Source organism: Primulina eburnea, chromosome 5, assembly GCF_022965805.1.
Source record: "Primulina eburnea isolate SZY01 chromosome 5, ASM2296580v1, whole genome shotgun sequence".
Taxonomy (NCBI): domain Eukaryota; kingdom Viridiplantae; phylum Streptophyta; class Magnoliopsida; order Lamiales; family Gesneriaceae; genus Primulina; species Primulina eburnea.
The window spans coordinates 26593924-26620075 of NC_133105.1; the positions used below are offsets into that span (position 1 = coordinate 26593924).

Below are 26152 nucleotides of genomic sequence, written 5' to 3' on the forward strand. Positions count from 1 at the left end.
GAAAGACATTGTGTACTCCGGCCAGATTCGGCGGAAGAGCCACACGATATGCTAGCGTCCCAACTCTGTCGAGGATCTCAAACGGTCCAATGAATCTCGGACTGAGCTTCCCTTTCTTCCCAAATCTCATGACACCCTTCATAGGTGCCACTTTCACGAAGACATGGTCGCCCACTGCAAACTGTAAGTCTCTCCTCCGCTGATCGGCATAACTCTTCTGCCGGCTCTGAGCAGTCCTCATCCTATCACGGATCTTGGCTACTACCTCTGCTGCCTGCTGAACAATCTCTGGACCCAACTCTGGTCTCTCTCCTACTTCATCCCAATGAACAGGAGATCGACACTTGCGTCCATACAACGCTTCATACGGAGCCATAACAATAGAAGACTGGAAGCTGTTATTATAAGTGAACTCAACCAATGGTAAGTTCGTCTCCCAACTCCCTGAGAAATCGATGACGCAAGCGCGAAGAAGATCCTCCAAAATCTGAATAACTCGCTCCGACTGTCCATCTGTCTGCGGATGGAAAGCTGTGCTAAACAGCAGCTTCGTACCCAAAGTCGAATGCAAACTCTTCCAAAATGAGGAAGTGAATCTGGGATCTCTGTCGGATACGATCGAAACTGGAATACCATGAAGTCGGACTATCTCCCGGTTATACAACTCTGCATACTGAACCATGGTGAAAGTCGTCTTAATAGGCAAGAAGTGCGCTGATTTGATAAGACGATCTACAATCACCCAAATGGCATTCGATCCTCTGGCTGACCTCGGCAATCCGGTCACAAAGTCCATGGTAATGTTCTCCCACTTCCACTCGGGAATAGGAAGAGGCTTGAGCAAACCTGCTGGTCTCTGATGCTCGGCTTTCACTAACTGGCAAGTCAGGCACTCGGATACAAAACGCCTGATGTCCTTCTTCATCCCTGGCCACCAATACAATAGCTGCAGATCTTTGTACATCTTCGTACTCCCAGGGTGAATGGAGTACGGGGACATATGGGCCTCTAATAAGATGTCTGCTCGGATAGAATCACTGTTAGGAACCCATATCCTATCTCGGTATCTCACAATACCGTCGCTGACTGTGTACAAGACACTGTCCTTGGCTTCATCTCTCTTCTTCCACTGTGCCAACTGCTCATCTACGGCCTGACCACTGCGAATACGATCCAAAATGGAAGACTGAATGGTCAAGGTAGATAGACGAGGAACTCTACCTCGAGGATAAGTCTCCAGATCAAACCTCTGCATCTCAATCTGAAGAGATTTCTGCATCGTCAAATGAGCCATCACTGCGACTTTCCTGCTCAAAGCATCCGCAACTACATTAGCTTTACCCGGGTGGTAGCTAATGTCACAGTCGTAGTCTTTCACAAGCTCCAACCAACGCCTCTGACGCATGTTCAGCTCCTTCTGCGTAAAGAAATACTTGAGGCTCTTGTGGTCGGTAAAGATATGGCATTTCTCTCCATACAGATAGTGCCTCCAAATCTTCAAAGCAAAGACTACTGCTGCTAACTCCAGATCATGGGTGGGGTAGTTCTTCTCGTGGATTTTCAGCTGTCGAGAAGCATATGCTATCACTCTCCCATGCTGCATCAATACTGCGCCAAGACCGAGCTTCGAAGCATTGGTATAAAGAACGAACTCGCCGGGTCCTGACGGTGTGGCCAAAACTGGTGCTGAAATAAGAGCTTGCTTCAAAGTATCGAAGCTCTTCTGGCACTCATCGCTCCACACAAACTTCACATTCTTCTTTGTCAGTGCTGTGAGTGGAACGACAATGGATGAGAATCCCTGAATGAACTTCCTGTAATATCCTGCCAGCCCAAGAAAACTGCAGATCTCGGATGCATTCTGAGGCACAACCCAATCTCTGACTGCTGCAACTTTTGCGGGGTCTACCTCGATGCCACTGCTGGAGACGATGTGGCCTAGGAACGCCACCTTTTCTAACCAGAATTCGCATTTACTGAACTTCGCGAATAGTTTGTGCTTCTGCAATGTCTGCAACACTGTGGTCAGATGCCTGTTGTGCTCCTCCCGACTCTTGGAGTAGACGAGTATGTCATCTATGAACACTATCACAAACTGGTCGAGGTATGGCTGAAATACGCGATTCATGAGATCCATGAAGATCGCTGGCGCATTCGTCAGACCGAACGGCATCACAAGGAACTCGTAGTGACCATAACGAGTCCTGAAAGCTGTCTTCGAGACATCAGCATCTCTCACTCTCAACTGATGATAACCAGAACGCAGATCAATCTTGGAGAAAATCGAAGCTCCCTGCAACTGGTCAAACAGATCCTCGATCCTCGGCAGTGGGTATTTGTTCTTAAATGTAACCCTGTTCAACTCCCGATAGTCAATGCAAAGCCTCATCGAGCCATCCTTCTTCTTAACAAACAAGACCGGCGCGCCCCATGGTGAAAAGCTCGGGCGAATGAACTCCTTGTCGAGAAGTTCCTGAATCTGCTTCTTAAGCTCTGCCATCTCTGTCGGTGCTAAACGGTACGGCGCTTTGGAGATCGGAGCCGTACCTGGCATAAGCTCGATGGAAAACTCCATCTCTCTCTCGGGTGGCAAACCAGAGACGTCTTCGGGAAAAACGTCTAAGAAATCTCTGACAATCGGAACATCAGAGGATGACTGGCTGGGTTCCTCGGGGACAGCTAAAAAGGTCGCTAGAAATGCTCGACACCCTCTATGCATGAGTTTCCTAGCCTGAACATATGGAATAATGCGCGGTAACGAAAAGTACCTGTCCGGCTCAAATAAGAACTGCTCCATTCCAGGCGGTCGGACAAGAACAGATCTCCGCTGGAAGTCTATCAACACTCTGTTCTTCAATAGCCAATCCATCCCTAGGATGATGTCGAATTCCGGCATCGGTAGCAAAATCAGATCCGCATATACAAGCTTACCGTGCAGCTCAAGGTCTATATCTCGGATAACATTGGTGGCTGCCATCTCCTCGCCTGACGGCAACACTACTGAAAAGGCTATGTCTAGCCCAATGGTCTTGATCTTCAGAAAGTTTGCAAAGACCTCCGATATAAACGAGTGAGTGGCCCCTGAATCTATCAAGGCCTTGGTAGCTTTTCCGGCTATGAAAATTCTCCCTGAAAGTTCGGAACACTAAGCAGAACCCAAAGATCATAGGAGCTAAGCTTATAGGCATGCAAAGGTCAAAGTTCTTCTAACTAAGTCCCGAACATAATACTAAGTAGAGCATGCAACCCTATTGCAATTCTAAGTTCAAATCTAAATCCCGATTCCCAAAATACGGAAATTCAGTGATAACTTAAAGTTTAAAGATACCTGTCAACAACATGGTCTCAGGGTTGGTTTCCGCGGCATGGAGAGCGAAAACTCGGCCCTGAGTAGGCAGATTCCTCTGAGGGCAATGTGGCAACATGTGGTCTGGACTGCCACACTTAAAACACTTTCCTGAGCCAGCCATGCATGCTCCAGGATGGCGGCGAGAGCACCTCGGACAGACTGGGTACTCCTGAGTCCTCGGGGCTGGGCGTCCCCGCTGCTGCTGCTGTTGGTGGGGCCCTCTGTTCCTAGGCGGTCCATTGAATGGCCTCTTATGCTGCTGCTGATGCTGATGAGGAGGAGGGCGGTGGGGTACCTGGATTGGGCGCTTGCCATGGCGGTCTCTCTCGATGTCCCGCTGATCCTGCTCAGCGGCTAAAGCTTTGGAGACTGCGATCTCATAAGTGGCAGGGTCAGATACCCTAACATCCCGGCGCAAGATCGGCCGAAGTCCCACCAGAAAGTGCATCAACTTCGCTCTGGCATCATTCGCGATCAGGGGCACAAAGTGACAGCCCCTCTCGAACTTACGGATAAACTCCGTAACCGACATATCCCCCTGCCTCAGACTCATGAACTCTGTGGTCAGTCTGGTGCGAACCTCCTCGGTAAAATACTTGGAGTAGAAAACCTCCGTAAATCGGGTCCAAGAAAGTGTAGCCAAAGTCAGGGCTACTGACGCTCCTTCCCACCATAAGCGGGCGTCTCCAGTAAATAAATAGGTCGCACAACGAACTCGGTCGGCGTCTCCCAGCTCCATGAAATCAAATATAACCTCGAGGGACTTGATCCATCCCTCGGCAACCATGGGGTCAGATGTCCCGGAGAATTCCTTTGGGCGCATCTTCATAAATCGCTCATAGACGGCCTCGGGCCCTGTCGGCCTAGTCACCACAGCATTGTTCCCCGCAAACTGTGCGAAGAACTGAGTCATCCCAGCTAACATCTGGGCATTCATGTCCGGTGGGGGCGGTGGAGGAGGTGCAGGAGGAGGAGGAGGTGTCTGCCTCTCTTGTCTCTGATCATCGTCCTCGCGACGGTGCTCGCCACCACCTCTCGGGCGTCCAACTTGGCGTCTAGGGGGCATACTGTTCCATACATAAACCGTACGTAACTAACATGCATAATTCCATAATTTATTATAACTGAATACTGAAATACTGAATGTCTGGAAGCATGCTGACAAAATAAATTCATGCTTTAAATAATTGCTGAACAAAATGCTGAACTGAAAACTTACAGACCGAAGACGTGGCTTCGTGAGCTTCTCGTAGTCAGTAGTAGTGAAACCCTATACAGAACCACCGCTCTGATACCAACTGTAAAAGCCCTAAAACTTCTTGCTTGAAAATTTGCGGAAATTTAAAATTTTTATTTTTAAAAGAACTTAAATGGCCTTTCTCATAAAATCAATCGGTGAACCAAGTTCAATGTTTAAAAATAAAGCAGCGGAAGAAAATAAAGTTTGCCAACAATTTAAATTTAAAAATATCCACGACTAATAAAATTGTTTGCGGAATAAAATAAACACTGTTGTACTGAGGTCCTCGGGTGCCACTACTGCCGACCCAAGCTGGCTCACTGGTCCCCGCCCTCGACCCTGACCTCATCAGTACCTACAACAATCAAGTCTAGTGAGCCTAAAGACTCAGCATGCATATATCGCAGGTAACGAGTAAAATCTGAAGTAAAATATTCGTGAGATATGCTGAAAATAATCTGTACTGAGCAATTAAATTACGTGCATAACTGAACTGATAATCACAGTAAAAATATTTGCTCCTTGGAGCCTGTACTGAAATGACTGGTAAAATTTTCTGTTGAGATTATGTTTTACGCCTGTGGCCACTGCACTAAGCTGAACTGATCGGTAACTGACTACCGGGGAGCCTGGAACTGAGCTGGCGGTCACTGAAGACCCGATGGTACCAACCTGAACTGAGCGGTCACTGAAGACCCGATGGTACCAACCTGAACTGAGCGGTCACTGGCGACCGTATAAATAATAATAATGCTCCCACATAGTGAATGAACCACAAGCCATATCGCATAAATATCAAAAATAATCATTTTTCTGTTTTTATGCACGTAAAATAATTAACTGACGATAATGAAAATATCCTGAAATTTTACCAACTGGAATGGATCGTCCCTAGGCTCGCTGCAACCTAAAAATGCCATGAAAATATGCAATGGATTTTTCTTAGGCAAATTTATGCAATTAAATTCCTAAAATGCGACAACTACGTCTAACGACCTCGTATTTAATCATGACTTTAAACCAACCCGAACCAACACTGAACCAACGTGACGTCATGATTAAAATACGTTTAAAATTATGAATTTATGCTCCTAAAATTATGAGGGTCGAAATCTAGGTGAAATGGAGGCCAAAACATGAAACGCTCTTTCGAGAGTCAATTTGGCACATCGCACCGTAAATTCTCGAACGACTTCAAAAATGATCCGAATCACGAACGGTCGAAAACATGACCTTCCTAACTCAATGGGGCACTGTCCAGTCCAAGGCCATAGGCTAAAAGCCAACCAAGAACTCAAACAAGCCTCCTAATCGACACAGCAAGTTGCTGTAATTTCCAGCAGCTGTGCAAGTGTAGTGTCTTGCTTTGATCGATGTCTTGCGTCGTTCCAGTGGCCATTTGGTTGACCATGGCACGATCTAGACATGTAGGGGCATGGTATGAACCGTGGCTATGGGCCATAGGCCAACCAAGATTCACACCAAGCAACCAAAACCGAAATGCATGTGCTGTACAATGAAGGGCCGAGAAGGGGAGTGTGGGTTGTTCTTGTTTCGTGGGTTATCTTGCGTCGTTCCAGTGGCCATTAATGGACCATGGCACGACCTAGACATCTTGGGGTGTGGTATGAACCATAGCTAAGGGCACAAGGCCAAGCCAGATCCACACCAAGCCAACCCAAAACCGAAACACAAGTGCTGTCAAAATGAAGGGGCCAAGAAAGGGGAGGGGCTGCTGTCATGTTTTTATTTAAAACCGAGGAGCCATGGACCAAGCCACCAAAAAGGCGACTTAGTCACGTCTTAGACATGCTAGGGGAGTGATCTAACCACGGCTATGAGCCCTAGGGCAGCCAAGATCAGATTCAATCCCCTTGACCACCAAACTGAATTTTTTCGAAAAGCAAATCTGTCTAGAATGAAGTTGCTGTCAAATTCTGAGTTTCCAGCGGCAAGGGGCTAGAATGAATGGACTAATCTGATCCTAATGCATCCTATTACGTGTATAGATGTCGCCTTGGGAGCCTGGAGTCGATCCATAACCTGAAACTCACAAACCAACAGAAAACGTGAAGCATGAAGAACTAACCAATCTGTGCAGAATTTTTAAATGATGTTGCTGCCAAAATAAATCGGTTTCATGCTGTAAAATCGTGACTATGAGATGCTATAAGAACTCCATGTAGGGATTAATTATTTGAGACTACGACGATATTTGGAAGTATACAAGCATAGAATTTATTTAGAATGCATGCTCCCCCTAGTTGGATTTAATGATTTAATTGCACAAATGGAGAATTTTAAGGACCTAGTGGTAATGACCAATAGTTTCAGGACCTAAGTGCAAAGATAAAAATCCTAAGACACTAGTTTCGAAGTTATCGTTTGGGATTAAATTCCGAGTTTCGAGGATTTTAAGGTTTAATGAGACTAAAATTGAAGATTTTATTGGGGACCGGAAATGCAAATTTTGAAGAGTTGTAGGGCCAAAAATGTAAGTTCGAGAACTTTAAGGGTCAAATTGCAAATTCAGAAAATTTTGGGGATTGAATTCGAATTTTTGAGGAACACTTGGGTCAGTAAATTTCGAGGCTATGAGAATTGAATTTGGGTCTAATAAGCTTAAAATTTTTGAATTTTATGTTGCAAGGAACTTACACAATGGAATTAGGAACACCAAGAACTTATGGGTAAATGTGAAATTTCCGAAATTTAGGACAAACTGGATAATTTTGAGGAAATAATGAATTAATGCTACAATTTTAAGGAATTTGGGGGACTAGTTTAGCAGTAAGTGAGAATTGAATGGTTTAAATGATAGGAATTTTCGATAATTTAAGCTCGAAGGGATCATTAGAACCTTGAAGTATCTAGGTTATACTATTATAAGAAATGGTAATCAAGGGGATTGTAAGATGAATCGACATTGGGCTCGAAAAAGTTAAGCGCTAGTGAATTAATGTTGCGGCAAATTTAAAATTCAGGGTGATAACGATTTGAGTTAAAGTTGATCGGTTAGTTAAGTTATAAGAATAGACATTGAGTTAGCGAAATTTTTTTTCGGGAACTTAAGTTGATGTGTCATAAGTTTTAGTCATGGTTGTAACAGTTAAGCTTGTACTTTTGTTGGAATTTGATCATTCTAGAAGGTTGGGTATGGTTGATGATTTGGTCATTTGATAGACGACGCATGTAAGAATTGAGGTAGACACCTTGTCTTGGGAAATTTTTTGTAAGTTATTAAGAAACTTCGGAGTAAGTGAATATGTGTGTTGGAATTATATTATCCAAAACTATTTGGGTTGAGCAAGGGTGAATTTCAAATTTATGGGGACATTTGTTCATACGGAATTTTTGGGTGAAATAAAATCAAAAGGGAATTAGTGGTTTTCAACATGAGTTATCAATGAAGGAATATTAAGATTTTTATTGAGTAAGAAATCTACAAGCTTGATATAGGGATTCTAGAATTCTATGGTTTATAAGTGAATTTGATTTGTTAGAGTTAGTCTAAAGCTAATATGGGATAACTTATTAAGTTTTATACGCTAGGATTAATTAAGCATTGAGGATACTTAAGAATGCGACATTTGTTTCAATGAGGAAGGCTCAAGTGTCTTAGGCTTTAACTATATTGTAATCGTGAAGAAAATAGTTTAAGCTTGTGATTGATGCTAGAAAGTTTTTCTTATTTAAGGAGCGGATCAATATTATATATTTTGGGGTTTTACGGATTTATGTTACTCGAAATTAAAGGTTGGCAACAATTTTATATTTAAGATGTACTCGTAAATAGCTAAGTTATGTAAGTTTGTATCGTAAGGTAAATATTCAATTCAAGGATTGTAGGTCAATATTAACATATGTGGATTAAGATAAGATTTAACTTTTAAGTGTATTGCTGAGGATGGAAGTTGATCAGTAATCGTTGGTGCTAAGACCTCTTAGGTTGGACTGCATAAATGCGTATGTAATAGATCGATGAGCATTAGGTATAACGGCCTGGAAATTCATGTTTGAAAATTTACGGAAAAATTAAAATTTTTCTTTTTAAAATAATTAAAATACCTCGTTCATAAAATAAACTGATAAATAAAGTTTTATGTTCGAAATGGCAGCGGAAGTAAATGTTTGTTTGTAAAAATAATAATTTAAAATAATCCAGCAACGTGAAAAATGTTTGATCATAAAATAGTAAATGCTGAAAAAAACTGAGGTCCTCGGGTCCCACTACTGCCGACTCGAGCTGGCTCACTTGTCCCCGCCCTCGATCCCGACATCAACAGTACGTACAACAATCAAGTCTAGTGAGCCTAAAAACTCAGCATGCATATATCGTAAATAACGAATAAATAATATAGTAAAATATGCATGGGATAAAATGAGGCATAATGTGAAAATAACTTGTCATGAGCAATTATAATACGTGCATAACTGAACTGAAAATCATAGTGAAAATGTTTGCTCCTTGGAGCCCTGTAATAAAATAGCATGTCATAAATTTTCTGGTGAGATTATGGTCTACGCATGTGGTCCCTGAACTGAACTGACCGGTAACTGGCGACCGGGCCTGTAACTGGCGACAGGACTTAGTAATGTATGTCTGATCAGACCACTGCCACAGTACTGGGTGAAACAACTGAACTGACCGGTAACTGGCGACAGGACTTAATAATGCTCTCATAACCGGTAATTGGCGACCGTATTTAATCATGATAGTAAAGTGACCACAAGCAATATCGCATAAATCTCAAAATCAATATTTTATATTTTTATGCACGTAATATAATTAACCAACATAATTAAATATGAACAATTTCGATCTTCTTGCATTAAAATCATGTACTTGCGATATTTAAAAATATCTATATGGCTTGATTGAAGAGTGAAAGAAGATATAAACATGCCTTGGTTTGTTTTGACAGAAAACAAACGAAATAACGACGCGGCGCGGTGGAGACGGAGTGCTCTTCACTTTCTCACTTTTTCTCTCTTAATTCCTTTAAACCAAGCATGCACCATAATTATTATAATAGCGTAAAAATCGTAAACGTGATGCATGAGCATTTAAAAATATCATGATTTGTGCTCAGGGCGCTGCCATGACCAAATTATCATCCCGCGTGCAAAATGACCATTTTGCCCCTGAAAACCCGAAAAATTGTCGTTTCATCCCTGGACCTCTAAAATTGACCTGAAGCTTATCAAACTCCTTAAAATGTCCCAAAACATTTTTAAAAGTAATCCTAGACGTAAACTCCAGTCAAATTCACAACTTAACCGATTCGTTTTTACACTTGGACCGGGGTCCCGGTTTTAACCCGAATCGACTCGAAACTAAACCAATTTTTCCCAACTTTTTTTACTCTATTTTTCCAACATTCTACCACACTTATTATACATTTAAAAAGGCCCTAAAACCTCGCAAACCAGCCCTCAAACTTTCGAAAAGAACCTGGACCGAGACTGCAAAGAAAATCCAGCAACCCCACCAATTAAAACAAAAGATCCTAGGCTCTAAATTTAGTTCTATCGGTCCCATCTTCCAAGCTAATTGGTACAGCACTTAAACACCCTTGCTGGACTCCAACCAAACTCACCAAGACCTCATGGACCAGCCCTAGCTGCCTTACTGATCATGGAACTCTCCCCAAGCAACCATTCGACAGTCCCCTTCCAAGAACAGCTACCCGAGCCTTCGATCCGACCATGGTACGAGACCAGCTGTGCTCAGCCCCTCCTAACCCTTGAACAGACCCCACTGGACCTATTTGAGCCATGGATAACCCACCATGCAACCTACATCGTGAGCAAGACTACTAGGGACCGTAATCTCCACAACCGAGCTAGCCTACCCGACCCCGCACCTCGCGATCAACCCTCTGGACGTGACCAGCTGTGTATGGGCCAGTGTGAACCACGTTTCAGGCCCTTTAGGGGCTGTACCATGGCTCGGTTCGGCCCCCTAGCAGCCGATCCTTCCCTCCTTGCCCGAACTAGCCCCACAGTTCACTACTCCCTTAAAACCCGATCGGTCCTCAAGCCACACCTCTAGATCTCATCTTTAACTCATATATCTCATCTTCCATGACGTGTTGGTCACCCAAAACTCGTGGATCAGCAGCCCCCTTTCACAAAGATGCAAGAAAACGTGAGAGCATCAAAACATGCAAGTTCATGTCAAAACTTTCAAAATATGATGCTTCATGAATGACCAACGAATTTGTCATGAAAAACCGAAAATAACAGCATATATCATAGCATATATCATGGTGTAAATGATGAGAAAGGAGATACATAGCGTGCCTGATTAAATATTTGATGTACAAAGGCTCGAAGTGACACGAAGCTTGAGCTTGGAGGAAGAATGGAGCACCGAATCTTGCTGCTGGAATACCCAAAAGAGGAGGCTGATTGGAGGAGGGTGGGCGGCTGAATTAGGTTAGTGGGGTGCTAATGACTAGGTTTAGGGTTAATTGGGTGATTAGGGCCTAACTATATAAATAATAATTAGTTCATGGGCCATAAAAAATGCATTTTTAAAAGTTTTAAAAGGGTTTTAAGCCCAAATAAACTAATGGGTAGGCCCATTAGGCCCAAACAATCTTCCGAAAAATATTTCGAGTTGGAAAGATTTTGAAAATAATAGCCGAACCATTAAAAAGTCTCCCGATTCGATAAAATTTGTGTACCGTTAAAAATAAAGTCCTGCGAGTAAAAATACTCAAATAAAATCCCATTTTTGAGAAATACCCTTAAAAATACCTAAACTTAATTTATAAAAATAAATCGTATAATAAAATAATTTTCCTGAAAATTCTCTGGTCTCCGATCCTCGTTCGAACGTGAAATGCATCTAGAAATCCTAATAGGTGAACTTTTAAAATTTCATGAATTAAATTCTACCATGCATGAATTATGTATAAAATGCATGAAAATAATTAAACATAAATTAATGAAATAAACATGCATTTAATGCTTTAAAAACAATTAAATAAAATACCAAAGAAGTTTAATAACTTGCATGCATGCCAAATTTTTAAATTATATTTACTAACATGCTAAATTACCACTTCTTAAATAAGTCTTTATTAACTTATCTCAATACTCCATCTCCAGTCCGGCCTCACTTATTTAACTGAAAAAGTAGCAACTAAACTACTGCATGAATAAATAAATTTAAAGAAAAGGATTTAAATACTCATGAAATAAAATAATTTTAATTTTAAATACTAGAATTATGCATGACTTATACGTAGTCTGATTTACGGGTTCTACATTAGGGGTATGGTATGAGAAAGTAAGATACGATAAGTTTGAACCTCTATTTCTAATATTGGGAATTGTGAGAAAAGTCAGAATTTGAGTTCATAGTAAAGTAAAACTAAGACGCCATAAGTCGCTCTTTTAAGTTGTGACTCGCAAACGAGGTTTTGATTGGTGATTTAATGGGGATTGAAGAGACGTAGGGACAACCTATGACTTAAGTTTATATCAGAGTAGCGCAGCGGTAGCGTGGATCGTTGGGATACTAGAATAAAGAACCTAACTGTTGGATTATCGATGATAAGTGAATTTCGGGGACGAAATTCAAATTAAGGGGGATAGATTGTGACGTCCCGTAAATTTGAGGTCCACATGAACCGCATGCATGAATTTTATTAACTCATCATGTATTTGATTAAATGGTTTTAAAGCATGTTTATTTCATTAATTGTGTTTTAATTCATTATCTATGAATTTGCATTGTTTTAAATTATTATATGTTTATTTGATGCATGTTAAAAATATTTTCTCGAGTTTCATGTTTCAGGCGATTATTTGATGCGGAATCGAGGAAAAGACCGGTGATGATTTTGGCAATTTAAAATATGGTATTTTATTTTAAGTCAAGGAAGGGGCATTTTAAATGATTTATTTAGTTCTTAGCATTTTAAAAGCCTAAATTAATTATTAAGTGATTTTATGAGTTTTAAACTTTTAAATAGGTGGCACTTGTGCATTTTATTTTAAAGTAGAGATGTTAGAAATTTTAGTATTAGATTTGTATTATTTTGTTAATAATTAATTACCCAAGCATGATTATCCCTTAATTAGGTAATTAATTATGTAATTAAGCTATTTCCCCTTACCCTATCAAACGCACGCACACACAACTACACACACATTTACACACCCACAAACACACACCCCTCATTCTCATTCATTTCATATTTAGTAAAATCTAGGGTTCTAAAAGCTGGAGAGCAGCCGCCCCTTCCCCCTTCAAATCTCCAGCAAATTTTCGTGTAATTTCTTCAAGGAAATCGAGCCACAGTCGTCCCGAATCCAGCCTCGCGCCGTCTCCGCTTCGGTATCGCCGTTTTGGTAACGTTTGATATCAAAAGGCACGTATAATCTGTTCTTTCTGCATCGATCATGTCATATTATGTGTTGCATTTTTTTATGCGTAAAAATATATGTGTGACGTTCGTCGTTTGAGCAGAAAACGATTCGGATCAGTTTTGAATTAATTTTAGATCTAAAATCACGTTTTTACTTTATTTTTAAATAATGCGATTTTTCCGTCAGGATTTTGAGAAAACTTTCAACTAGAAAATTGTATAACTTTTTGATGCCTTCGATTTGGTATAAAATGCGAGATTTTTGAATGAAAATTGAGTGAGTTATGGCGTTTTTCGTGGGACTGCTCAAACTGCGTTTTCAGAAAAGTTATGATATTGATGTGCTCTTCAAGTTTAATTGTTGCAGGCTTCGTTGGGGATCGACGGGTGATCGTTGCTGCGTATAGGTATATTATTTATGATGTTGGGATGTTTATTGAAGCATCGTTTCTTGTCGTTAGGTGCTTGGGAGATTGAATGTCGTATAAAACCGTTTTGTGTCAAAAAGTCTTGTTCACGGGTTTTGTTGGGTTGATTGTGATGTATGGTTGTTTTGGGACAGTTGTATAGGCTCGAGTCATTGATTTAGTAGCCTAAGATGAGCTCGTGATGTTGATTATTGGGTTGTACACCGAGTTGAGGGAGTTAAGCACAACAGGTTCAGACTTTTCGTGAGCTTCTAAGTCGCGTAGGTACACGGAGGTCTACACGGACCTTGACACGGGGTCCGTGCCTTTGTTTTCTTCGGGGTGTCAAATTTGCGCACGGACACGGACCCTCACACGGATGCAGGCACGGGGTCCGTGCCTTCTTTTTTCTTCGAGACACCTTTCACCGCAGAGACACGGACCTGTCTCCGGATCCCGACACGGGGTCCGTGCCCCTCTTTTTTCCGGGCATTTCCTTTGCAGTAGGTAGACGGACCTGTACACGGGCCCGGGGTCGGGGTCCGTGTACTCACGTTTTCGGGAAAAATAATATTGTTGCTTTTAAGATTGATGTCCTGGTTTAGTGCAAGGGTTATCAAGGTCATGTAATGGGAAATTATAGAATGTCCTAAGTAATGATTGAACTCGAGAGTAAGTATGATTTCTACGTTAAGTTATGCAAGTATGCAAATTCAAGCTAGTATGTACAGCAGCGACGGCCCCGATCGAAGTCCAATGAATCCCTCAACGCCAAGTAAGTATGTATGACGTGCAAGAAAATATTTTAAGTTTTTGAGGTATGCTAAATGTCTTGTGACCAAATTATGAATGAGTTTGGAAGTCGGTGAACGTAGACGAGGACCTCTCCACCCCGTTAAATTATAAACGGGTTAGATTATGGTTGGAAAGCGCTAAATTATGAACGAGGACCAACCAGCCCGTTAAATTATGAACGGGGATCTCATGTATGTGGCAGTGGATACGTCACTGTCAGCCCAGTACTGTGGTTTGTCTGATCAGGCGTTTATTATGTATGGGTCACTTGCTTTGAAACATCCTCTACGCAAAATGATGAAGTATGTATGTTCAAGTATGCAGCATGTTTACGAAAAGTTTATGTTGATGGCACGTCTAAGTATGTATGTACGTATGTTCAAGTTTATGACTAGTTCAAGTTTCAAGTATGTATGTCATATTTTCAAGTTGCATGTGGTTTTATTACGTATTACTCGTTATTTCCAGTTTATACGTGTTGAGTTTTTAGACTCACTAGACTTGGTCGTTGCAGGTGAGTATGTTGTTGAGGAGACAGGAGGTGGCGACCAAGGGGCAGGCTTGGACTGAGCAGGAGGCTAGACCCGAGGACCGCCCACGTTATTTTAAAGATTTTCAGCATGAGAATATTTATACTCTGATTTTATGTTTGGTGCGAGACGATTTGAGCAAGATTATCTTTTAACAAAATTTTATCGGTGAATGGATGATGTAGTGATGACCGTATTGACTTTATTTTCGCACTCAAGAAATTTTTTAATTTTTCCGCACATTTTTAAATAGTAAAAGTACGGTTCGTTACAAACTTCCTTTTTAGTTGTTCTAATTTCTCCTCGAATCATTTGTCAAATGTGATTTTAAAACTGTCGTTTTTTGTTCAACCTCTGTTATGCACCCAATACCTCCTCCTAAGCAAGAAAAATACGATATTATCATTTTTATATTTCATGTATACATACCAATCTTTCAATTTTTTTAAAAAAATACAAACCTGGACTGTCATATCCATGTAAAATACTTCAGAACCATTTTTCTACTATACTTACAATTTCATATGACAATTGATGATAATGTCTTTTAACACATTCCCAAACAATAACTCACATAATTCAAGGCCTCAAAATTTGAATCTTTCTCATTTCCACACATTGCCACTACAAAAACAAGAATATGGTTAACTCCAATAAAATAAAAACATGAAATAAATTAAAAAATTGCAAGATTTGTACCTTATTTTTTTTCCCATGTAAGATTATTCATTATGATATTGTGTTCCTTGTCCGAGAATTTTTCGCAACCACAAAAATTTTCTCCACCTCTGTTATTTTTAAGTTTTAACTCGTTTTTATTAGTTGATATCTTTTCATCTTCTACGCTTGTGTTTTCCTATGGAACAACAAAATTTACCAAAAAAAATTAAATTAATGACATCATTATAAAAAATAACAAAATTCAAAACAATTAAAATGCAAAATACCTCATCACTAATTACAGTGCACTCTTTGCATTATACAATGAACTTTGTTTTGTATCTTGGGGTGGAACTTGGAGGAGTAAAAAACATATTTAGCTTTTTTTTTCTTTTTCACACGATTAGTTCTTGTCATTACATTATTCACAATTGAAGATTTAACATTACTGACCTTGTCCTCTTGTGAACCAATGACACCATTAGCATAATCTCTTTCATCTACTATCTCTCTCGAAGAATCTTCGGTGTGAACCTTATTTAATTTCACATCCAACATGGTGAAACCAACATCATCTCATTTAATCAAATATGTCACAACATCATCAGCATGGACTTCATTGTTTCCACCTAAATCCGTGTCAAAATCTTCGAAAGAAAAACATTTTTGTCGTCATTTTTTCCCTCATCAAGTTTACCATCTACCAAACCGCCGACGACATCCTTTGTCATATTTCTATTAGTTTGACAACAAATTTGTCTAAGTGTTTGAATTTCATGGAATTGGTCTTCCACAAGTTTTTCCAATCTCCTAATTTTACATGTTGTTTCCTCATCTTTCATTTTAGATGACACCTAAAAATTTAGCACCCAAAAAATCAACATCAATTCTCAATACATCATAAAATACAAATGATGAATTTATTTATTTATCTTTACATTTTTTTCTCTCACCAAATACTCCAATTTCTCACCAATTGGAATGATTTCAAAATTTTTCAGAAACAAAAAATTTATCACATTTGCTATACTAAAAAATAAGCTTAAAAAAATATCTTGATACGAGTAATTCTTTTTATCAAAGTCTCTGCGTCTTAAACTTTTATCGGGATCTTGCTTTAACCCTACTTAAACAAACATGGATATGTATTTGGAGATCCGAATACTACTCCTAAGGAAGGAATTTTTCGTACACTCAAGTCTACATAAATAAAGATAAAAATGTTATAATATAAAAATAATATAATATTAGTTAGAAGAAATAATAAAAACTCCATCATTCCGACAAAACAACCATCCAAGTATGTTTTCCTTCCTATTACTCCTCCCAAATTCCCAATATGTCCAGAAATTTTATTGCATAGAAATCTATGAGTAGCATCTCCTCTCCCCGTGTGTTAGGATCAGTTAATATAGATGATGTGTGTAGAAAGAGGTACTGAATAAACACTTCGATTTATGAAATCTTTTTGGATATAAAAGTTCTTTAATGAACTGGTTCTGAAATCTTGTGTGTCAATATCGATCAGTTAACTAATAGTAGCAATGCGGAAACAAACTGGAGGATGGATTGAATATTTTGTCTAAGATATCGTGATAACATAATGAATAAAATGATGGACACAAAGATTTTTATGAATATTCAGAGACTTCAACTGCTCCTACGTCACCATATTTATCTCAAGGATAGAAATTTACTAAAGACATTGATTGATTACAAAAATTGTAATAACTCACTTTAGTTGGAGTTAAACATTATCAAACTAAAACTCTTAGTTTTTCTTATCACTTATCAATTGTTACTGAATAACTCTAAAGAATAGCCTGAATGCTATCAATAAATTAATGAGGTGAGAGATAAAAGTTGGAAATTTGAAAATTGAATAAAATCAAGAGTAAATCACAGCTGACTAATTTGTTTTCGATGTAGTTGGTTGTGGATTTCTCGTCAACCCTTCTTCAACTGAACTCATAAGCTATATATAACTTTCGATTCCAACCATCACATCGTGGATAAGACTTTTTCCTATCCCTAGTTAACAATGAGGCCCGACCCTTAACGAGTTAGGCCAATTTCATACATGAGCTTGGGTCCATCCAGATATGACAATTTTAGGGACATCATGTTCGAGTTCATATTTACCAACGATAGAATGAAAAAAACGATTTCCCTCTTTTACCCAAAAAAAAAATCGATAGAATAAGAGAATTTATTAATTTATTGTGTATTCCAATAAAATTTGATTGAAAAATTAAGTTGTTGGTCATAATCGTCTCGTTTTTGGTTCGTTTGTCAAGTTTTGGTCAAGATAAGATTTATTTGTATGTGTCACATATTAGAATTAAGTCGCAGCAAGTTTGAGAACGATCCAACTCATCCGGTAAAAAATAAGGTTATAGTTATATTACGCGCACACAAATATAAAATGTTTATTTTTGAGATAAATGCGATATGTCTTGTGGCCACCTTACGTTTATGGGTTTGGAAGTCGGTAGGCGCAACCCAGGACCTCTCCACCTGGTGACTTACGACCGGTTTACGATTATGTATGTGTATCCAGTCCAAGGGCTGTGGTGATCTCTACCGCCCAGTATACTGTGGTTTAGTCTGATCAGGCGCTCATGTTATGTTATGGGCCACTTGCTTAGAAACATTATCTCTACCAGAAAATTTTGATATTATATGACTGAGCTCTATTGAGCAAAGCTTTTACGTATGATTTTCATATATGCACGTAGTTATAATTAATCATGATACGTCTTTCATTGTACGCTTTTCGATACCATATTTTTACGTTGCATGCGATTTTATGATATATATTTACTTGTTATTCACGATATATACATGTTGAGTCTTTAGACTCACTAGACTTGATTGTTGTAGGTACTGATGAGGTCGAGACGGAGGTCGGAGACCAGTGAGCTATCTTGGGGCAGTAGTAGTAAACCCGAGGACCTCAAGTTTTAGTTTATGCACTTTCTTATGTTCAAACTCAGTTTTAATACGTTGGATATATTTTGAAGTTGTTTTTTGAAAACAATATTTGCTCCGCTGTTATTTGAAAGTAAAATTATTTACCTGTTTATTTTATAAATGAGGCAAGACAATTATTTATTTAGAAAAATTTTAATAATTCCGCTAAAATAGGAATACAAAATACGGGCCTTTACATCATCTCATTTAATCAAATATGTCACAACATCATCAGCATGGACTTCATTGTTTCCACCTAAATCCGTGTCAAAATCTTCGAAAGAAAAACATTTTTTTCGTCATTTTTTCCCTCATCAAGTTTACCATCTACCCAACCGCAGACAACATCATTTGTCATATTTCTATTAGTTTGACAACAGATTTGTCTAAGTGTTTGAATTTCATGGAATTGGTCTTCCACAAGTTTTTCCAATCTCCTAATTTTACATGTTGTTTCTTCATTTTTCATTTTAGATGACACCTAAAAATTTAGCACCTAAAAAAATCAACATCAATTCTCAATACATCATAAAATACAAATGATGAATTTATTTATTTACATTTACATTTTTTTCTCTCACCAAATACTCCAATTCCTTACCAATTGGAATGATTTCAAAATTTTTCAGAAATAAAAAAATTATCACATTTGCTATACTAAAAAATAAGCTTAAAACAAAATATCTTGATACGAGTAATTCTTTTTATCAAAGTCTCCGCGTCTTAAACTTTTATCGGGATCTTGCTTTAACCCTACTTAAACAAACATGGATATGTATTTGGAGATCCAAACACTACTCCTAAAAAAGGAATTTTTCGTACACTCAAATCTACATAAATAAAGAAAAAAATGTTATAATATAAAAATAATATAATATTAGTTAGAAGAAATAATAAAAACTCCATCATTCCAACAAAACAACCATCCAAGTATGTTATCCTTCCTATTACTCCTCCCAAATTCCCAATATGTCCAGAAATTTTATTGCATAGAAATCTATGAGTAGCATCTCCTCGTGTGTTATGATCAGTTAATATAGATGATGTGTTTAGAAGGGGGGAGTGGGACTGAATAAACACTTCGATTTATGAAATATTTTTGGATATAAATAAGTTCTTTAATGAACTGGTTCTGAAATCTTGTGTGTCAATATCGATCAGTTAACTAATAGTAGCAATGCGGAAACAAACTGGAGGATGGATTGAATATTTTGGCTAAGATATCGTGATAACATAATGAATAAAATGATGGACACAAAGATTTTTATGAATATTGAGATACTTCAACTGCTCCTACGTCACTATTTTTATCTCAAGGATAGAGATTTACTAAAGACATTGATTGATTACAAAAATTGTAATAACTCACTTTAGTTGGAGTTAAACAATATCAAACTAAAACTCTTAGTTTTTCTTATCACTTATCAATTGTTACTGAATAACTCTAAAGAATAGCCTGAATGCTATCAATAAATTAATGAGGTGAGAGATAAAAGTTGAAAATTTGAAAATTGAATAAAATCAAAAGTAAATCACAGCTGACTAATTTGTTTTCGATGCAGTTGGTCGTGGATTTCTCGTCAACCCTTATTCAACTGAACTCATAAGCTATATAAAATTTTCCATTCCAACGATCACATTGTGGATAAGACTTTTTCCGATCCCTAGTTAACAATGAGGTCCGACCCTTAATGAGTTAGGCCAATTTCATACATGAGCTTGGGTCCTTCCAGATATGAAAATTTTAGGAACATCATGTTCGAGTTTATATTTAATTGATTTCCCTCTTTTACAAAAAAAATAAAAAATCGATAGAATAAGAGAATTTATTAATTTATTGTGTATTCCAATAAAATTTTATGGAACGAATTTTTATACTCAAAATGGAAACCGACATGTATTGACCAAACCTTTTTAAAACTAATTCAATTCGATTATTTTAATTAAATCGATATTTAGCTCACTCCGCCCCCAATGAGAGAATCATAATGAGTGACGAAATCAAATTTATCAATCAAAAAGAAAAAAGTGCCAAAGAATAATGGAATCGAATATGTAATATTTTTAGTTATTATTATAATACAAGTGCACAAAAATCTCACACAGTGAAGGTGAAATATATAAATACGGAGAGAGAGAGAGAGAGAGAGAGAGAGCCCTTGCGTTATATTCCCACTGGAAAACCACCAAACCCCTCTCTCCTGCGCTCTCGGACGGACGGCCACCGGTTCTCCTCACGCACATACACACTTTCACTGAGTGTTTCCTCTATATTTATATATATAGCTCGGCAAACATTTTAGATTATACTTGTATATATACACTTAATTCGCGTTTAGGAGTGAGAATTATGGAGAGATACGGTGGAGCCCATTTTGTCGAGGCGGGTCAGGTGGATCCTGTGGCGGAATGGGCGGCGTTCGGAGGTGAAACGGGCCTTGAAGGTTCGGGAATTTAGCTTGAATTTCTGTAATGCACAAGGAAAGTTTATTGATTTGATGTTTTGTTTTTTGAATGCAGAGCCTATGTGGCAGCTGGGCCTCGGTGGTGTGTCCGAGTCGTACCCTGAAAGGCCCGATGAAGCCGATTGCATCTATTATCTGAGGACTGGTTTCTGTGGGTACGGTCCTCGCTGTCGGTTCAATCATCCCCACGATCGTGGCGCGGTGCGATTTCCCCTTTCTTTTGCTTTGAGTTTCTGTCGTGGAAGCTCGATTTCAACCTTTTTTATGCTTTATAGCGTCATCGATGTGTTAGAGGAGCGTAATTCGTGAATCTTTAGGGTAGGTTTGATGTATTTTGGTAAAAAAATGTATTCTTTGTTACTTTCTTGGAGTTGTGTGACCGAAGTAGAATAAACTAGGAAGATCTGATTATCGGGTCTCGATTCATATGACATGCATTGGATAAATGTGGCCGTTCTACTGATTGCAGGCAACCGGATCCTTAAGGTATGCTGGAGGCGAGTACCCGGAGCGCTCTGGGCAACCTGTCTGTCAGGTATAGATTTTCATGTGATATTGCAAGCTTTAAAAGAAAGAATCGAACCAGTTCTGGATAAGTGCCCTCAATTGTTTGGCCATTATCATGGTTCGACATGTATTTAACTAAGGGAATGATAATTAAATTCAAACGCACTATATTACCTGTTGAACTTGATGTGTTAATTTATAATTTAATTTATCCATCTATATTGAAGATCTCTGTTTCATTGCTTATTGTGTGATATGCTTTCGTTGGATTCTGTTTTAAAGATGTTGTCTTATGTTACCTTCTAATTGCCAAGTCCATCCTTATGGAACACGGGAATGTTGGTTCAGCAATTATGTAAGGATTTAGTTCAGGCTGATACTAGATTCTGCAATAAAATTTCATATGGGCTTGTACTTTCCTTTTTTGCTTGTTCAGTAGTAAATGTCAGAGTTACTTTCTCGTTTGCATCATTGTGTTCAGGCAAGTTATACTGTTAATGTCATATGATCTCATCCTTTTGACCAGTGATTTAGTTCCTGAACGAGGACAGTCACCAACTCCTGTGGGACAAAACGACGCAAAGTTTTTCTTTTTCATATTATGTTTCGCCTGCATGCTCACAAGTCACAACTGATTGATTGGGATTCCGTTCCTTTACTTTGACAAATATTCTAGCTACTATCCTTTCATATTTCCTAAATAATCATCGTCCTGTATGTTAAGTTTTAGTCTCTATTTTAATAGTTTTATTCATATGTTCATTTTATGTATAACAAATTGTCTGCACTGAATATTTAGCACTACATGCAAACCGGAATATGTAAATTTGGTGCTTCCTGCAAGTATGACCACCCAAAGCACAGAATTGAATCCTCGGCCACAGTGCCCTTGAATTTTTATGGATACCCTTTGCGAGAGGTCTGGTACTTAAAACCTCTTATTCTTGTTGATAATTAATTTTTCACACACTCTAGTATTGGATATTGTCGTTGCATTCATTTATTCATTGTCTTTATTTTAGGGTGAAAAGGAATGTGCATATTATATTAAAACAGGGCAATGCAAGTTCGGCATCACCTGTAAATTTCATCATCCGCAACCTGCTGGGTTACAAGTGCCTGTTCAGTTACCTAGTCCTCTGGTCCTTTGGCTGCTCCACTAGGTTTGCCTGGAACGACGGTGTTCCCAACTGCACGGTCTCCAATTCAATCTTCCCAACAATATGGGATAGTTCCGGGAAACTGGCCAGCGGCCAGACCAGCCATGCTTCCAGGTTCATACGCCCCTGGAAATTACGGTCCATTGATCTTTCCCCCTGGAGTTGTTCCTGTTCCTGGTTGGACTCCATATCCGGTAAAGCAGCTCATTTATGTGAATTTCGTTATCTTGTCTTTTGTGCTAACTTGTGAATTACCTGGTACAGACTGCTGGTAGTCCTGTGCCCACTTCAAGTGCTCAACCAACCATTGGTCCGAGCCCAATGATCGGGATAATGCCACTATCTACCTCTGCTAGTGCATTCTCAGGATCATATGTCCCGATCTCTTCTGCCACTGGCCACTCAAGTAGCAGTCAAAAGGAAAATGCCTTACCAGATAGACCTAGCCAACCAGAATGTCAGTATTATATTAGGACAGGAGATTGTAAATATGGAACTACGTGTAAATATCATCATCCACCAGATTGGAGTGCACTGAGATCAGGTTCTCTGCTGAGTCCAACGGGTCTGCCGTCACGCCCTGTAAGGATGATATTCTCAAATTTTTAGATTTTTGAGCACCAATGATAAAATATATTCACATTTAGAACGTATAGTGATCACACATTTATATATTTTGTTTTTGTTTTTCAGGGTGCACCAGTATGCTCACACTATGCACAAAATGGAGTGTGCAAATACGGGTCCTCGTGCAAATTCGATCACCCAATGAGAAGTTTGAGTTACAGCACGTCTGCATCTTCTCTTACTGATATGCCTGTCGCTCCTTACCCTGTGGGATATACGAATGCATCCTTGGCTCCATCATCATCTTCGTCAGATTTAAGGCCAGATCTTATTTCCGGAATCACCACAGATGCCTTTTCAATTCCAATGGATAGTACAAGTGCTTCCTCTGGCTCAGCATTCTCGAAAACCGAGCCTGTTCCAGAATCCAATGTTCACCAATCTGTACAGGGTTCCACCTTTTCAAGTGGCCACAGTAGCCCATGTCAAGAAGGAGGCTAGCCTCATAATTCAAGTTGAATATGGCATGCATTATCAGGTCTTTTCCGCAAACTCTCTATGCACCTGCGAACCATCAATCTTCAGTCACTCAGATATAGTATTTTTCATTCAAATAAGGCATACATACCCTCAAAAATATTTCGACGAATAACAAGAGGTAGTTTTTGAATAACAAGAAAAAGATTCAACCTCCATGCAGGTAGGTTGCTTCACCGCTCAAATTCTTGAGCTTCTTGTATCTATTTATATAATCTTTTTCAGAACGAAAAAGATACGATGTCTCTCGCCATTCTTCTCCGGGATTGATCTATTTTACTCTAGTCCATTCTCTTTTGGTTCCCTTACTGGGATCGATATTCATACTTGAACGCAGAATCAAATATTAAACCCCATTCTATGGGGCTTTGTTGTGGAAACAAAAATCAGACTAGTCAATTCACTCCTGCCTCTCAATGTAAAGATATGCAGAGGGTTTGCTTATCATGAATTTATCAGTTGCACTTTATGTTAGAAATATCTGACTTGTCATGGTAGGATTTTATGTCATATATTCAAATATCCCTCCGAAAATCATAATTCTGTCTGCTATTTTGAGTGTATGTTGCGTTCATTTTGGTGCAGTGATTTTTTATTTTTTTACCCTATCATCGAGTTTACTATTTGGCGAGTGATGTTTCTTAATAAACAAATGCGTACATCTCTTTGGGATTTAGAATGTGGATACTTTGAAAAGGGAGATAAGTCCATCTTTGGAAGAATTAATAATCCACAATATCTGCTGGTTCATTCAAGAACAAGTTTAATGTCCAAAAAATATATCTTTCAGTAAAAAATGATTGTTTGATAAATTTGGCTGATATATTCGATCATAAATATTACCAAAATAACATGTATGTTGGCTTAAATGTTAATGGATAAGATATTGAGTGAGTTTCGTGGGAGGGTTTCATCCATAATGGTTATGATCTAGCTTGGTTCTGAAAGAGTTTGAGCTCCATGTTGCTCAAATATTATGTTTGGAGCCCAGTTGGAGCCAAAACACAATATTAATAACCAGAAAATATGAATGCCTCGTAAAATGGAAAAAAGCTGATCTTTTGTTTAAGCCTTAAATACAATACCATCTATTGATATATTTGTTTGGGTTATATTTTAATCAGGTCCAAAGTTGGATAGACCCAAAACTTAATTTAGCCTGATAAGTGAAATAAAAAAGCATATCAGATAAGGAACCCCATTAGTCCAAAATTGTTTTGAATAGGTCAAATGACGTGCAAAGGAGATCCAGGACAAAAAACATGGGTAGATCGTGAGTCATGGAGAAAGTGGAAAAAATCGCACCGTACAGCGAAGAAAAGGAGAGCATCGGGCAAAAATAGATACACACACAATCTCTCGCACAAATTCTAGCAAATTCCTTGGAGAATTCTTGTAGCTTTAGTCAATCGTTTTCATAGTTTTCATTTCAGATCTCAGTAGTTCAAGTCATCTTCTTTCATATTCAATGTTAAGTATATGTCAATATTTTGTGATTCCTATAGTTTTTTGAAAATATAAATAATTTGAGGAGTTTATCTCTCGATTTACAGTAGTTTTTATTCAGTTTTTTTGGTTTATGACATCATATTTGTTTAAGAGATCATAACGGACGGTCAAATTTAGTATTTACAATCTTTTTTTTTTTTTTTGTAGAAGTTAAATTTTTATCATTTTTATACAAATTGGTACATCTTTGAACTTGGCACACACACAAATCAAAATATTGTGCAAACAATATCTATAGCCAATATGTATGAAAGAGATTAAATCGTAATAACTTCAAAATACATTTAGGCTCCGTTTGATATGTGTGATGTGATAACTAAATGATTAGTAATTAAGTGATTGAAAAATGAGAGATATGAATTAATAATATAATGAAATAAATAACATGGTGTTTGATATGATTTTAAAATGATGGATTAATTTTGTAAATTTTATTGTAATGACCAAAATGCCTCAAGTATTGATTTAATATATATTCTTAAAATAATTGAATAGATAATTAAATATTCATAATTATACTTTACATTTATTAAAATCAATTTAAATATATTTATTAGAAATATATTTAAAAATAAGTATTTATTTTAAAAATTAAAATAGTATTAATATTTGATATTAATTTTAATGTTAAATAAAGTTTAGTGATATTATAATATTATTGTTTTTTTAAATAATTATACATATTCTTAAAATAATTGAATAGATAATTAAATATTTATAATTATAATTTATATTTATTAAAATTAATTTAAATATTTATTAGAAATATATTTGAAAATATTACGGTAATCATTAAATAAAATTGTAACGCCCCGAAAATTTAAAGATCCACACAATCCACATGCATGCAATTATTAAATTCCTTTGTATTTTAATTAATTGTTTTAATTGCATGAATTAATTATTTTGTTCATATTTACATGTTTAAAATATATTTTCTACATAATTGCATTAAAATGTATTTTAAAGATCATTTGAGTTGCGATCGAGGAACGGAGACCGAGGGTTGAAAAAAATAGAAAATGTTTTTATTTGTTTTTAATTATTTAAATTAAGGGTGATGCTTTTT

General features: G+C 37.9%; 1 protein-coding gene across 1 annotated transcript; it reads left to right on the forward strand.

Annotated features, from left to right (window-relative positions):
* Positions 1–20473: 20473 nt before the first annotated feature.
* On the forward strand, positions 20474–24182 carry LOC140833143 (zinc finger CCCH domain-containing protein 32-like). Its single transcript, XM_073197599.1, is given in 8 exon segments — positions 20474–20782; positions 20859–21004; positions 21273–21338; positions 22110–22229; positions 22333–22440; positions 22443–22664; positions 22735–23052; positions 23164–24182. Coding segments are annotated over 8 exon segments (1449 nt in total). The 5' UTR covers positions 20474–20688; the 3' UTR covers positions 23539–24182.
* The last annotated feature ends 1970 nt before the right edge of the window (positions 24183–26152 follow it).